The 15,601-nt window shown below is 41.9% G+C and overlaps 1 protein-coding gene across 1 annotated transcript in view; it reads right to left on the reverse strand.

Annotated features, from left to right (window-relative positions):
• Positions 1–15,601, reverse strand: part of ABHD17B (abhydrolase domain containing 17B, depalmitoylase) — a 101,494-nt gene that overhangs the window by 55,949 nt on the left and 29,944 nt on the right. The window contains exon 2 of the mRNA XM_069625803.1: positions 5,967–6,438. Within this exon, the coding sequence (XP_069481904.1) occupies positions 5,967–6,433 (467 nt within the window). The 5' untranslated portion in view covers positions 6,434–6,438. The remainder of the gene's footprint in view (positions 1–5,966; positions 6,439–15,601) is intronic.

Here is a 15,601-nt window from a genome sequence, read left to right on the forward strand (position 1 = left end):
CCCATATATTTCTGGGTTTGGAGGAGGGCAGCACCGAGTCCATGTACAGCTCTTCTGTGTCGTTTGTCCATAGCATATCTATGTCCCAGTCCGCCGTGGTTGGCGGATTTGCCCCCCCCCTCCTCCATTTCATTAGTATTGCTCTTTTGGCTATTAACAGGCTCAAATTTAAAAGTTTGCCAGGTCGGGTTCATTTTTCCCCTCCGCTCCCAACAAGCATAATCGTGGTGACCATTCCACCGGTTGATCTGCCATTTCATCTAGAGCTGCACAAACCTCTGCCCAGTAATCTCCCAGCTTAATGCATGCCCAAAGCATAGGATTATATATTTGCGTCTTCGGTGTTACATCTCTGGCAGGTTCCCGATGTAGCGAGATAGATTCTTTTCAGCCTTACTGGGGTGCAATGTGTCCTGTGTACTATTTTATAATTATTAGTTTGTATCTAGCGTTGCAAGGTATTTATTTGGTCAATGGACAGATCTGGGTCCATTCGTGGTCCTCTATTTGTTGCCCCATTCGTGGTCCTCCATTTGTTGCCCCAGGTCCGGTTCCCACATGTTCCTGGCCATGTGGTTCCCTACTGGGCACGCCTGTGCTATAACTTTATACAGTGCAGAGGCTGTGATTTTCTGTGCCACCCCCCCCCCCCGTGTAAACATATATCCAAGTCCCGTGTTTATCTCCTGTTCTTTTGGGTAGGTGGGGCACGCATTGTGTATGGCAGTTTTTACACGCATATATTGTAGCTTATGTTTGTTCGTATTTCCCACTATATCCCCAATATCTTCCCATTGCACAAAGAGCTTCTCCGGAAATAACTGTCCCCATTGAGCTATACCTCTGGCACTCCAATGCATGACCACCTCTCCATCTAAAGTGAATGGTGTTTGGGGGTCACCCCAGATCGGCATACTCGGGTGGTATAACCTTTCTGTTCCAAATGTGTCAGCAATTTTTGCCCAGGCTGTGGTTGTGAGGTCATTGGCGTTATGGTGTTTGGAGCTTGATCTAGTCATCTTGTGCAGCGTTATGATTGCTTTTCGTTCACTCAGAGCAGGTGGTGGGTTCCCTGGGTTGAGAAAGTTTGTGGCCCATTGTGCGGCATAGTGTGCCTGTGCTGCCAAGTAATAAAGCTCCAAGTCTGGTGCCATCAACCCTCCCCTTGGATATGTATCCGTTAACATCCTCCAACTTAGCCTAGGATGCCCTCCCGACACAAACATGACACAGGCACTTTTCATTTTAGTAAACAGAGCACGACCCGGCTAAACCGGTACTGTGTTGAACAGATAGAACAGTTTTGGTAATATTATCATTTTGATTAAGGCTAGTCTGCCCAATGTGGATTAATTTCTGTGTTTATTCTCGAGATTAAGATTCATGTTGGTTCTAGAAACACATTTTTGAAGTGTTGGCACAGCCTTTTGCCGGTATGAATTAAGAAGGGTAATATTAATAACAGTGGTGGTTAAAATAGAGACTTACCCTACAGTTAGGCACAGAAAGGTTTGAAGCGTTAGCTTCTTTGCCATTTGTAGAACATGTAAACATGTATACGCATAGACATGTGTTCTGATCATATTGGTGTGTGTATTTTTAGAGAAATCTATTGTAATGTGTTTGGTAAATATTAAAATATGTATATTTTTGATAATTACATGGTTATTCACCCTTTTTTGGTTAAGGGGTGAACATGACTAAGTTTGCATGCATCTAGTATTACTCACTCTTAGCAGAAAGGGAAGGAAGCTGTATTGTGGGATTCTTTAGGTTTTGGGATATTCTAATGGTAAGTATGAAGATTAGGGGAGATATGAATTTGCATTTAATTTGAAAGAAAATTATTGGAAGAGTTTATTGGACACCAGTTAAAATGTTCAAGTTGATACTGAGATTAGATGACTTGTGTTGTAGCTGTGGTTCTGTAAAAAGGTACTCTTACATCTGCTGTGGGAGTGCCCGAGGGTACAAACATTTCGGAAGGATGTAATTGATAGGATGGATTTAGTTTTTGGAATAAGCTTACAAAGATCTGCTGCAAACAATCTTGCTCTCACATGAAGACAGATGTATGAGAACTAGGAAATATAATTTACGGATTGACAGGGCTGTGATGATAGCAATTAAGCTGATCCTCAAAATTTGGAAGAAACCCAATGTTGATTGGTTGATGGAATTACAAGTACTGTCACAATATGAAAATGTTGCATTGAAAAATAAAGGTAAAGAAGAGATATTTGTCGTTATGGGGACCGTTTGAAGACCTTTACGGTTGATTTGGTAGTGAGATTGGGAAGGATAGATATGGTAACAGTGAGTAATTCTTTTTCCTTTTTTTCTCCCTCGTCGTTCAAGTCTGTTGTGTGTAGTAGTGTGTACATTTGGTGATGGTAGTTTGTTTCGCATAGGAGGATTATATTAATGAAATATGTATAGATGATGTTCATGAATTGTGGATATAAATGCGTATTGTTGATGTGATTTACTAAAAATTAAATAAAGACATCTTTAAAAAAAATAAAGTTAAGGCTCTGCAAATTTAAGTCGGTAGCTTTTAAAAAAAAAAATGCAAATTGACAAGGGGGGCCCTGGGAGTCTCTCTGCCAGACATTAGTCCTGGTTACGAGAGACTTACCCAGAGTCTTTAGCTCACTATCTTTCACAGAGAAGAAATATCCCAAACATATCAGCTTTAAAAAACAAATCAGATTAAAGCAGATAATTACAATCAGATGTTTAGCAATCAGGCAGGAGTCAAAATGGCACTCACTGGCTATTGAAAAGTCTGCGGGAGTATGAATTAGCGTAATGTTTGTATGTAGAGAATGGAGTGTGTTTGGTGTAAGAGGCGACAGTGGCCTAGTAGCTTGCAACTTGAGCCGTGCGGTAAATCAAGCTCAAAGGTCGAGTTTGGGAGGTCACCACTACATAAATATCAGAAACTGAGTGAATGGGATGGTCCGCGTGCTCATGGAAAAAATATCTTACCACAATCAAAAAAAAAAGGGAAAAAGCACAGAAGAACCCCAGAAAAGTGATTACCATTCTGGAAATGTGTACAAAACGAACGATTTAGGGCTTCACACCCCAAATGCATATGAGAAAAATCAAAAACAGTCGATAGGAGCATTCTTACCAATGTGTATTCAAAAACAAACCAGCAAATCGCTCATGGAGTTGAACCCAGAGTGTAACATCAAAGGGTGTGCAGGCCACTTTGAGTGAGACCAATGAAAATGCTCAGAAAATGTGCTACACAAGAACGGTATTCATGCAAGGATAGAGATTTAAAAATAAGGGCCTTTGTGCATCATCAAATGCTCTTTGCCAAACTTCAGACTTGCAAATATGTTCTATTGACAGATCAGGGAGGCAGGCGTTGGACGTAAATGAGGAACATTGTGTTTGAACGGAAAAAACTTCATCCCAACCAGGTCCAGTGCTGGGAGTGGGAAGTGTTGGCCTCTTTGAGCAAACGAAAATGTGCAGTTACTAATCAAAAATATTCAATTACATTTAAAAGGGAACAGCATCAATTCACATTTTTTTAAGCATGCTTTGGTATTGAACTACAACTCCCAGAAGTCAGTGTCCAACAAAAGACTTTGAACGTTTACTACATTTACAAACATTCAGGGATAGGCCTAACATGCACTCAACCCTCCTCAGTCTGTTCAACTTGACCCGGTCTGCATTCAGGTTTTCCTCTGGACTGCCACAAAGCAGCGGCTTCCCCAAGCACACTGATCCACTTTCCAGATTATCTAGTGGAAGACACTGTTAGGCTGATGTTCCCTAGTAGACACTGCCAAATTCCCAACGTGGCCTGCAAGTGCTAGAAACCCTCCAACAACCTGGGTTGACTGGTACAGAGTGCCACCTGGGTACAGACAACCAAAGTTTGCGTCTCTGCAGCACATTGCCCTCCTCCAGGCTTGCAAAGCTAGTGCCCATGCCACCACCCCCCTTCCTCCCCCTCCACACCCCATTTACTGTTTTCAGTCTAAGGTCTTCACCCAATAACTGGTCCCATTGATCTTTGTTCCCCTTCGTTTTTAATCTCCGACCTAGCCACATTTCATAGGCACCAGAGGACATAAACGCTTGAATCACCATCTTTCAGTCAGATCAGCGTTCTCCCGATTAGACACAGGACCATCAGCGTTTCCCTGCCTTCAACTAGGACTTGCATGCAACCCCACTTTTTAATTTGCGTGTGTGATGTTAGTTTAGACATTTAAAGCAGCAATAAATCGAATGGTCTAGATGGGAAGGTCAGGCTACCCATCCAGTGGTTGAAATGAACTAGAAAAAGGGGGTGGAGAACAGCCCCAACAAGACAAATAAAAAAAATAAAGATTCTGAAGAACTTCCTCATTTTAAAATTGCCTAATCAAAGTATGAACCTTAACCCAATTGAAACCAAACTAGTTGTCCATTCAAAGAAACCCTCAAGAACAGTTCTTTAAGGACGAATGGGCCAACATGCTTCAAAACTACTGAGACTTACTGGAAACACTTAATTGAAGTTGTTGCTGCTCGGGAACTGACTAAATAATAAACATTAAAACATGCGCTCATTTGTGAATGCATGTAGGTTTTTTTCTTTAGTCTGAACACTCTTATTATTAGGACTTCAGTTGAAACCGGGGTAAAACGTTATGGCCAGATAATACCCATACATAATAAGTCATCCGCCACCTTCGAATTGTATACACGGCATACAGTTTCACTTGCCCAAGAGTCAATTCCAACTCGCTAATTGGCTATCAGCGAGTGCAACTTGATCACCCTATGTTGAAATTTGATATTTTACACAAAAACCCCAAACAAACAACATGCTTCTCTCCGCCTAGGAAGACCAGCAGCAGTGTGTGCTTTGGACAAGGCTCCCGTGGGTGTAGAAAGTGGTGGTGGTGGGAGGATCCCAAAGAACCAAATGTTTCAGTGCATAATACCCAAGAAATATTAATTGTATACTCAGCAAAGGTCAAACAGGTAATTATGGGGATTTGTTAGACACAGGGTGTTGACAAATAAGATTGAGACCCTCAAGTAATGTGTATAGTTTTGCCTGAACTGCACAGCAAGTCATTAGATGGCCAGATCACTCCCATATTTATGTGACGTTTGCTGCCAATAACTGGCAGTTCGGAAGAGCTGCAAAATAGGAGCTACCAAACCAGACTGTACTCCCTTCGACCTCGTGTCAAAAGGCTGCACCAGCCATTCTGAGATCCAAACCCGTGACCTCCGCATTAGAGTCAGAATGAAAATTCACTCATTTGGAGAATGTTCTTATGAAGATAACTACAAAAATGTCACTTCTAATCCAGATAAAATACATTGGGTTACAGGTGCGTTGAAGTAAAATGAGGTCTTGTATTCATTGTAGGTAGTATTTATCTTGGCTACTTATGTAACTGGTCTATAGTAGTTTTCAGTCCAAAAAAAGCCAAATGTTCTGTATTCTCTCAAAATTATTTTTACTGGCACTAAATATGGGATTCTGCTAAATATAGGACATTTAGGTAACAAGTTTGCAGTAGAGTATACAGATTTGTGAATGGTCATACTGCTGAACACAAAGAAGTGCTATTGGGTACACAGCAAATGAGTTCTGGGCAAAAGACAAGGCCTTTATGTCCAGAAAAGTGTAAAGCCAAGTTTCCAGTCACCCTTTTTTGAACCTCTAGCCATGGAAATGGCAGTCAGATGCAGAACCACGCACAGTTTTAACATCGTTCAACAGGTAAATAAATCCATGTAAGCCATTACAGTCGTTAAATAATGCAGAAATACGAAAAGCAGTTTTAAACGTGGGTGTCAAAACAAACACACAAACACAAAAAATAGCCATTACTGGTGTACACAGCATTTGGTTTAACCATATGCAGGAGCACATTTCGGGTCCGCTCATAAATCTTACAATGTAAAAAAAAATAATGTCTTATGCTTATTACCTTGTCCTGAGGGCCACCCAAGCAGCATCAATGTCAGCATATAGATTTTTCTCGGTTGGTTTCCCAGAACTTGTTCCATAGCCAGAATAATCATAAGAGAATATGTTACAATTAATCCGAGAACCGAGCCCAATGTAAAAACTGCTCATTTGGCCTAAGTCAACAGCATTTCCATGTGAGAAGAGTAGAGTATATTTGGCATTCGGTGAGCAACGCACAAACATGCAGGCAATCCGGTTACCCCTGCTGGTTCTAGTCATAAAACATTCAATGGCATCCTTTTCTCTAGAGGAGTACTGCCAGTCTGCTCGCTCTGAAAGATGTAGAGTCCAGTGTGTTCCACTCTCATCACACATCAATGTGTATGTTGGATCAGGAGGCAAAAAGGCTAACTTTGAGGCAATCTTCCCTGGGCATGGCGGGCAACAGAAGAGGCAACACAGCTCACTGAAGGAAAGGTTATTCATCTTATCTGGAAGAAAAAAAAATAAAAAAGTGAATAAGCCACTGGCGATTTCAGATAGAAAAGATTTAAATAGCTGTTCAGGGGGCATGCCCATTTTAGAAGGAATGGTAAAAAAATAAATAAACAAACAAAAAAAACACACTAAAGACTTCAAGCAGTAGCAATCTTGCCAAACAAAAGTTACTACAGTAGGGATGTTATCAACATCCACACAAGCAGCATTTAATCACCAATTCCTGTGTGGGAATGCAAGGCAAAATTAGTTTTTTCTTTTTCAAATAATTGGAATCGAGGTGATATTATACCAACTATACTCTATCTGGCAAGAACCATCATGTGTTAACTTAATTTTTTTTTTTTTTTTTTAAGACAGTCCTGCAATTCCTTTTCCAAAAATTCAAGTTGGAGCATAATTCTAGTATTGCTACTGGAAAACACTACATTGTGTCCATGCTATACAGTCAAGTTCAGGTTAATATATCTAAATCTCATATAGTGTCTAATAGATTTTTGTTAGGGAGGTTGCATCATATTGACCGTGAACACTTAGTGCATGATCACACGGCCAAATGCTTTTTATCGTGCACTAGTTCTATAGACTGTTGGTTGCAGGTATCTGTGCAACTGTCTCAACACGTGAGCCAATCCCATGCTCCTTGACATTCGATCCGCAAACTACAATATTCCGCCCAGTTCTCGGCATGCTTTGCCATCCACTCGGCGTGGCCTTTCTTTCTGCTTGCATTATGAATACACAAAGCGAACTAGATAGACATTTACACAAATTAGTGATCAATAGTTCCCATCATGTCAGTATATCTTCAGACCTACTGCTCTACCATACACCGTTAGTCTCCAGAGCTCACTTTGCTCACATAGGAAGATAGTTGGCCAACTGTTTTCAAACGATTTTTTATATATTTATCTCCATTCATGCAGATAACACTTTCAGACACTCATCCAGGGCTCGCAAAGTCTTTTCACCTACTCGCATAATCAAGTAAATTTTTTATAAAAGGGAGAATGCCATTTGCAGTGGATGTTTGAAACTTGTATTTAAGATGCACTTGGTTTGCAGTAAATGTCAGTTCTGTGCATGGCTGGCCTCTGGAATTTCAGCAGTGTGCGAAACATAGTGGGTCTGTGGTGCCATGCACCATTTTACAGACAGCACATTTACATTTGTTGTCATCCATGCATTTCTCTTAGGTTGAGTAGGTAGATTAAGTTAATCACCCTGCAGGTCTAGCAGAATTGTAAAGTATTTGCAAGGTATAAGTCATCTGTTTTTCTTCTATTGTTGCTCATTTTATGTTTTGAGTACAATTAACTTCTGGTGACATTAAACATATTAGTGCAACATTACTACTCAAATGGGTTGGTTTGCTAATGAAAAACATTTTAATTAGCAAACTCTGCTAATCAAATTTTGAAAAATAATTATTCCGTGTGCCGCTTATAAAACACACATTTCAACCCATTACTTCTGAGCAGTCGGTAGTGCAACCACTGAAGACCACCTCTCAAAAACATGAACAGGTTTTCAAATGAAAAAGCTCTCTGGTAAGAAAAAACTGCATGGACAGTCCCGACAAAACAGGGCCCTTTTGCCATCATACTCCGGAATGTAAAACAAATAAAACCTACAATTAAATGAGTTCTTGGTCAAAGGTGTATCTGGAGTGTGTGTTTTAGGGTGGGGGGGAGGGAAGCATTAAGCTTATGGACCATGTAACAAAGGGGATGCGAGAAAACGGTCATGAACTGCTAAAGAGGACGCAAAACTTTCTACAATGTGGGAATCTACTAGGAGGTTTGTCATACATAAATGCCACCCAGAAGGCTACTGTAGGGTCAATGCATGCAAATCGCATGTAGATATTTATTGCAAAATACAACAGCAAAGTAGAGAGATCAGCTACACCAAGGAGGAATGGATTAAATCACAACATACATTTGATTAATCTTTAAAAACAAAAAAACTTTTACAAATGCTAAAACATAATAAAAAATAAAGTGCAAGTGACACCAAGCAAAATGCTCACAATTGAATTGTAACAGTTCATGCCTAGTCTTCAAATAAACTAGGACAGCAACTCCTACTTACACCTCAGTAGGACACATACAGGAGAGGTAAATTCTTGGTCAATGGAGAACCAAATAGACAAACCAGTGGAGCTCGGCATGGTTTAGCATTTGTAAAAGTTTTTTTTAAAGATTATTAATAAAATGTATATGTTGTGATTTAATCCATTCCTCCTTGGTGTAGGTGATTGTTCTCTCTACTTTGCTATTTTGTATTTTGTCTCTTTAAACCCTTTTTGAAGGTAGAGGTTTTTCTACTACCCTTGGGGGTAGTTTTTCTAAAGGGTTTCCTCCCTTGGTATAATGCAGGGATATTTATTGCAGGCACCAGCACAGACCAAACTTCTACTATGCAGGTCTAACAAAAGCAAGTACGGTTTGTTCTCGAAAAAGGACACTTCGCATAACCAGTCCTCTATAGTCTGCAAATGCTTATGGTACAGCAAGGAGCTGCAGGTGGGGCTAAAGAGGCCTATATGAAGTCACAAAAGACCATGGCCTGCAGTGGCTATTCTGGACCAACATTTCCTTACACCTCAATATCCACCCTATATCATATTTAAGGATTCCAGTTTTTACTGATTTTTACACAAATACAGATTGAAATTTGCTTTCGGTCTGCATTTATAAAATTGGACAAAAAAAAAGTCTTTGTCTGGTTCTCTAGGATGTCACTCAAACATCGCAGGCCAATCACATTGCAGATGGGCAGCCTGGGGAGTGTACAATTTGTAGAAAAATAGCATTAAAGTTTTTCAAATTGCTGACAGCATAGATCTTAAGGCAGCAGCAACCGTTTGTGGTTATTGAAAAAAACGTAGCTAGCATTTCTTGCCTATATGTCGGCATGTGTGCTTTAATTGCATTTTTTTATTAGAATGCACAATACTATTGCAAATTATCCTATATGACAAAAAATAAAATGTGGAGAAATACAGAAAAAAGCCCCAAAAATAGATATGGATAAACACAGATAGAAATGAAGAAACAAATGCCATAAAACCGGAAGCCTTAATCATCATGTCAGCGTTTATACAATTCCCTTTCCCATCACGCAGTTCCAAGGGAAGTACCAAAATACCTACTAACCAAAAAGCCACAGTGCAAGGTTTCCAAGTACGAGGCGGAGTGTTCTGAAACAGAATTACTCTAAAGAGAAAGATGCAGAAACGATGGGGCTTCGGACGACAGTTGGGAGGATGAAGCAACAGATCAAGAGCGTGAGCCTAGTCGCATGGACAATGTCTCCACCTGGGGTACCTGCAATCGGTGCGCACCAATGCCAACCGAGGAGGAGAACAGCTGCTGCCCAGAAAACTCTGGATGCTTGTTCTACATATCGGAAGACGAGAAACGGCCGCAATGCATTACCGAGCTACATGACTTCAGGGCAGCCTGCCTCACACGGTCTGTGCGGAGGATGATAATGATGATGGTGCTTATGCACGAACTTCGCATAACAGTTCGCCCTCGCAATCCAAGTAACGAGTAAATAGTTGTGATGTCACTTAGGCCACTAACATTTCATGGTTGTATCCTATATTGTCGTAACTTTGATCTATCACTGCCAAATGAATGTAGTCTTGCAATTCTACACATCACTCGCGATTTGGGGAAATCATAGTGGTCTTCTTAGGTTTATTTCATGTACAACCATGAAGCAATATTTGTGTCCCAAATGTGTTGGAATGCATAGTTGTTCAATATTGTAACGTGTCTACACTTTAAAGCCCAAGTGGATTGATCCGTGATGTACTGGCAACAATGCCTTTGGATACAAGATTGCATTTTCAACTAAGGTTTAATACACTTATCTTGTTCATTTAAAAACAGTTTGTATCTTTCTCTTCCACAAGTGGTACGGGCTTGTGGCCCATCGTTCATTTACATGTTGGCTTCATGGGAGGCTTGGACACTGTGTTCGACGAGTAATACCCAACCTGTGTCGTTGGTGCCATTAGAGACACATTCCCCAGTGACAGCAGTCAGTACAGGGGATTTTCCCATACTGTGCTGCAATCCGAAGTTTATAATGTGTAGTACATTTGTGCCATCAAAATCAGCAACAAAATAAAATACAACTGAACTTTTATGAATGGTTGTTTCAATTTTTCAGTGAATCGAGTGGGTCTCCATTCAGCAGTGTTCCGGCCCTTGTACATGGCCTCCCCAGACCCAGTGTCTCCAGGCATGCTCCCCTGAAGCAGGCCGCGCCCCTGCTATCCACATAAGGCCACACCATATACACGTCACCCATTCACATACAGACCCACTTTTCTATTCTTTATAAATCCCTTGATATTTATCATGAGAACATCTGCGAGCACTGCAAGTCAGCTGGTCATCGTGCTACCTGTGACCATCTCCCTGTTCTCCTGCTACCTGCTTGCTGAATCTAACTGTTGGTCAAGGTAAGGGCAGGTCACCTAATCATATCTTTTTGATCTCTAAATTTCTATCTATTTCAAACAAATCTACCAAGTAGTGTAATGTTCAATCATTTCATAATTTGTTCTGTTCTCGGTATATAGCAATTGTCATCAGTGTCAATTGGGATAGAATTGCATCCTTCGCGGACAGCCTCTATAAGCAGGTTTCCTTTTGATGCATGATAGTACATAAGGGGCAAGTAACATGTTACGGTTTGCATCACATCAATCGTGTATGAAAGTCATCCTAGAATATAGTCGGCTACGCTACACAGGTTTTGCTTCGGTGACCAAAACATAGATTGCATAGAAAAATGTATGACAATTCCATAATGATGTGGACTTTTTTTTAATAGAATTTCCAACAATGCCTGCATGTATGTTTTGCGGTTGCCGGTCTAAGACCCATAACAAACCTAAAGGCACAATAATGCATATATTCCCAAGGAATATAGATCTAATAAGAGAATGGGTCAGATATTGCGGATTTCCGTCAGAAGAGCTTGAAAGTAGAGCCCAGGATGTCTTGGTGGACTTGAGGGGTGATCGATTCCACATCTGCAGCCTGCACTTTACCACAAATATTTACGACCAATCGCAGTACACAAAGAAGCATCGACTCAGAACGTCTTGTAAAGTGTTTCCAAATGCAATTCCAACTCTATTCATGCACACGCTGCCTCATTTGAGTCATGGTTCATGATTCAGCTGTAGGCCTTTGGGTAGTCAACAGGTAACTACATGGGCGGATTGGTGTTTTAGGTGTAAATGTCCCTTATAATAATTTTCATATTTACAAGATTGTATTGCTTTATAACGAAACCCCATTTTGCTATACATCTGTCTTTGGTTTCAGGAGCATCATAGAAAACTATTTATGGGCACAGAAAACTATGCTATAGTGACCTTGGAAATAATCTTTTCGTAATCGGTTGCTTTACATGTCCATTTTTTTAGGTCAGCATTTCTAATTCAAATCTAATTTTCTCTTTACAACTCCATGACAATGCACCGAATATGAAGATGCAAGATTCTGCATCCATGTCTTTCCCAGAGTGAACAACAACTTGCATATCAGTTCAGGAAATGTATTATGCATGGAATTAGAGATAATATGATCAAGTTTACATATCCCGTTGTTTGTTTACATAGGTTTCATTTATGGGTTTTTATTGATATGTACCATTGTGTGTGATTCATTTCACTTTCTTCTTCCATAATAAAACAAGTACTGTGTTACAGGGTGATGCTGGTACTTAAACTACAATTACATCATCCTTTGAAGCTGATCCAGAGCCTGAGGTACGAGTACTGACAGTTCCCTTGAATGAAAGAAAGTATATCGTACATTAGATACTAGACAGTAACATTTTTATAAACTAGCATCTTTTGCAAAACGCTTGCAACATTACAATCAGTTGGGCTTCGCACTGTGATCTCTGATCGAGTACACTAGCAATCAATCAGGTGAAATTCGAAATGTATATTTTGATTAACCCTTTAAGTGCCAAGGACGAGGTATCTCGTCCTTGGAAGTGCATACGCAGTGCCAAGGACGAGATAGCTCCTCCTTTTCGGCACCTTGTTTTGAGCGATCCCTGCAAAGCAAAGCAGGGATCGCTCAAAACTGTAATCCAACCCCCGGGCTATGTGAGGGGGAGGTCCCCCCTCACTGCCAGGGGGCTGGATTACCTTCAGTTTCACGTCGGCGTGCGTAACGCATGTCGGCGTGACACAAAGTAAATTCCCCGCAGCAGCCATTTTCGGCTGCTGCGGGGAAGAGAGAAGGTATGAGACCTTCTTTGTCCGCCTCGATCTCCGGCTGTATTTCAAGCCGGAGATCGAGGCAGGTATCGTTGGAAAGGGGAGATTCTCCCCTTTCCAACGATACCCATTGTGTGGCATTGCTGCCCGCGGATCGGGCGCAGGGCGCGCGATCCGTGGGCAGCAATGGCACCGGATCAATACAGATCTGTTTGTGACGCAGGGGGAGGAGGGGGCTGCTTACTAGGTAAGCGCCCTCCCCCTCCCCCGTGGCCCCAAGGCATGGGGCCACAGCGGCAGAGACCCCTGGGGGCAGATGATCACTGCCCCCAGGGGTGAAATAAAAAAAAAAAAAAAAGAAAAAAAAAAAAAATCGAGGGAGGGAGGTGGGAGGGGTTTTGGGGCCCTGGGGCCCACTAGACCACCAGGGATTTTGTAAAAAGAGGACACCCGTGGGAAAGCACAGAGGTCTGATTTGCGCGAAGCGGGCCAGAATTTATTACCCAGAACCCCAGACAAAGTGAACATTGTGTTTTTTCCCCACCAAATATCACACTTTGTCGGGGATTGTGGCTAATAAAAACTGGGGCAATTTGCGCAAGGCAGACCTCTGGATTCCCACGGGTGTCCTCTTTTGGGAAATGCATGGGGTTCCCTGTTTCCCTTGATGGCTGCGACACCCTAGGCCTAGGACATTCTCTGACAAACGGTTCAGGCTATCTGGCGAAGGACAGTGTGACAGCCCTGGATTTTCAGCAAAGTACTGCGCATACCACTTTCAGGACATGGAAACTAAAAAGAGTTTGAGTTCGGTGGTCATGCAGGTGTTCGAATGTAAATCCTCAGTGGCCATGGAGAAACATGGTTTCATCAAATCCCTGAAGATCTCAAAACTTGTGGTGGGTCTGTGGAAATTCTACTAGAAAAATGGCAGTCACTAATGCACCACTGTTCCAACGTTCACTCTTGGACAGAAAACCAACATTTCCACCAATGTACACATGGACCTTTGTCGGTGGAGCAGGAACGCAAGAAGTAGTTGGTTCCATCTTCACCTCCACACAAAGCTCTTGAGAAGATTGTGTTTGATTAAACTCTATCAAGAGATCTGATGCGACTCACAGAATTCTTTCACATGGGACATTTGGAGGTGTTCCACAATATGTGCCTAGAGTACAGGCCCAAGAGATTGCATTTCGGCATAGACGGGATGTAATATAGGACATTACTAGCGGTATTAGGACATAACGAGAACGTAGGGCGTGAACAATCCACGACTGCAAGAAACTTTGGGATGCTTCGTTACACAATGGCCTTTACGAGAAGAAGCAAAAAATGGGCTTCAAGCCAATATACCAGGAAATGGAATTTGATTTTGTGAAAGATCTTATGGACATATACACTCATGGAATCGCACAATTTTGTTCTGAGGACACATACACAAAACATTGCAAACGTGCCCTGTCCACCGAAAGCTGAGCTCGTGGAACAGTTCCTTTCCCGGTTCAAATGATAAGCAGCTATTTATTTGTTCAACAATAATGTCCAAATAAAGCATCCAATTTCTCAAATCTATCCTCTGTCAAATTTGTTTTTGCAAGTGCCTTTTGGAGGATGCCATAAAGTGCAACGCTGTGCTTTCACACTTCCCAGTTTCGTTGAGCTCTTGTGTGTCCTTCACTGATCGTGGGACGGTCAAATGGATAACAGCATGAAAGCAACTTTGGTGTTCGCCAGTTGTGTTACTAAACACCTGCCCAAATAGCCGAATAACTACAAGTCCCACAAAAGGAATGAAAACTAGGCTAGATAAGATACTTGGCACGCAAGAACTACTGACTGTATGCAAAACAGCGCATTAAAGGGGGTGGTTGGAAAGAAATAGGTGCATTCTGACCTATATTGTCATGGGGGCATGTGTTAGGGCTCGTTGCTAATGTAAGGAAGGAGTGGGTCGGTTGAGGGCCCCCCCCCCAAACATTCTACTTAAAAAGGACCACTTGCTCTTGCACTCGAGGGGGACTCCTCCTTTGCCCTTTTGCAGCCATGGGAAGAAGTGCCTGGCATAAGCAGAGGTGGGGCTGTTGCTAGACACACTTGGACTCCATTTTATGTACCCTCGACTCCAACTTTGAACTAGGCCGCATTCTGGCATTGCAAAGTCTCCCCTCAGCAGCGGTGCGCACTGACAGCCCTAACATTTTTCCTCCTGTGCCTCCCAAGTCCCTTTCTCACGGATACGCTGAGACAAGATGTTGCGAGCAAAGAATTTATCAATTTAATTCTTCCTCCGAGATCGCTGTTCTGTGTGTGACCGGGCCAAACCAGGACGTTTAATTCATCAATCTCAACCAATCTGCTCCTGCACCTCTCACCCCCGCTGTTGGAAAATTACTACTTGTTCAACCTTGTGCCCCTCCAAAACTATTCTTTTGATCTACCAGAAGTGCTAATCTTCAATGCTGACCACCCCAGAGGGCCTCCTAGTAAAACAAAGACCTCAGTCACAGTATATTACGTCCTAAACTAACATGAATCACTCCACTCCCCTTCTCGTTCTGATGTGCCAGACCTGTCGGCCATCAATCCCGACCCCCGTTACCTCAGGGGGCAAGACTCCAACCCCCTTCACCTCACTAGTGACTCAAAGTGGAATAGAATAAACATGTGTGCAATTTATAGGCCTCGTGTATATATACTTAAAGTTATAGTGATGATCATTATTTAATCATGTCTAAGATAAGTGTGTAGATCAGTGTGGGGAGTAAGCGCCTTCACTATCCGATGTCTTAACACAGGGGGCGATCTTTGATTCGCAGCCCTCGGAGTCTTACAATTTTAAACGCAGTGGGGGTAGGTGTCTGTTACCAGAATATACGACCAATCCAGAA

Source organism: Ambystoma mexicanum, chromosome 6p, assembly GCF_040938575.1.
Source record: "Ambystoma mexicanum isolate Mex_15411 chromosome 6p, UKY_AmexF1_1, whole genome shotgun sequence".
NCBI classification, from domain to species: Eukaryota; Metazoa; Chordata; class Amphibia; order Caudata; family Ambystomatidae; genus Ambystoma; species Ambystoma mexicanum.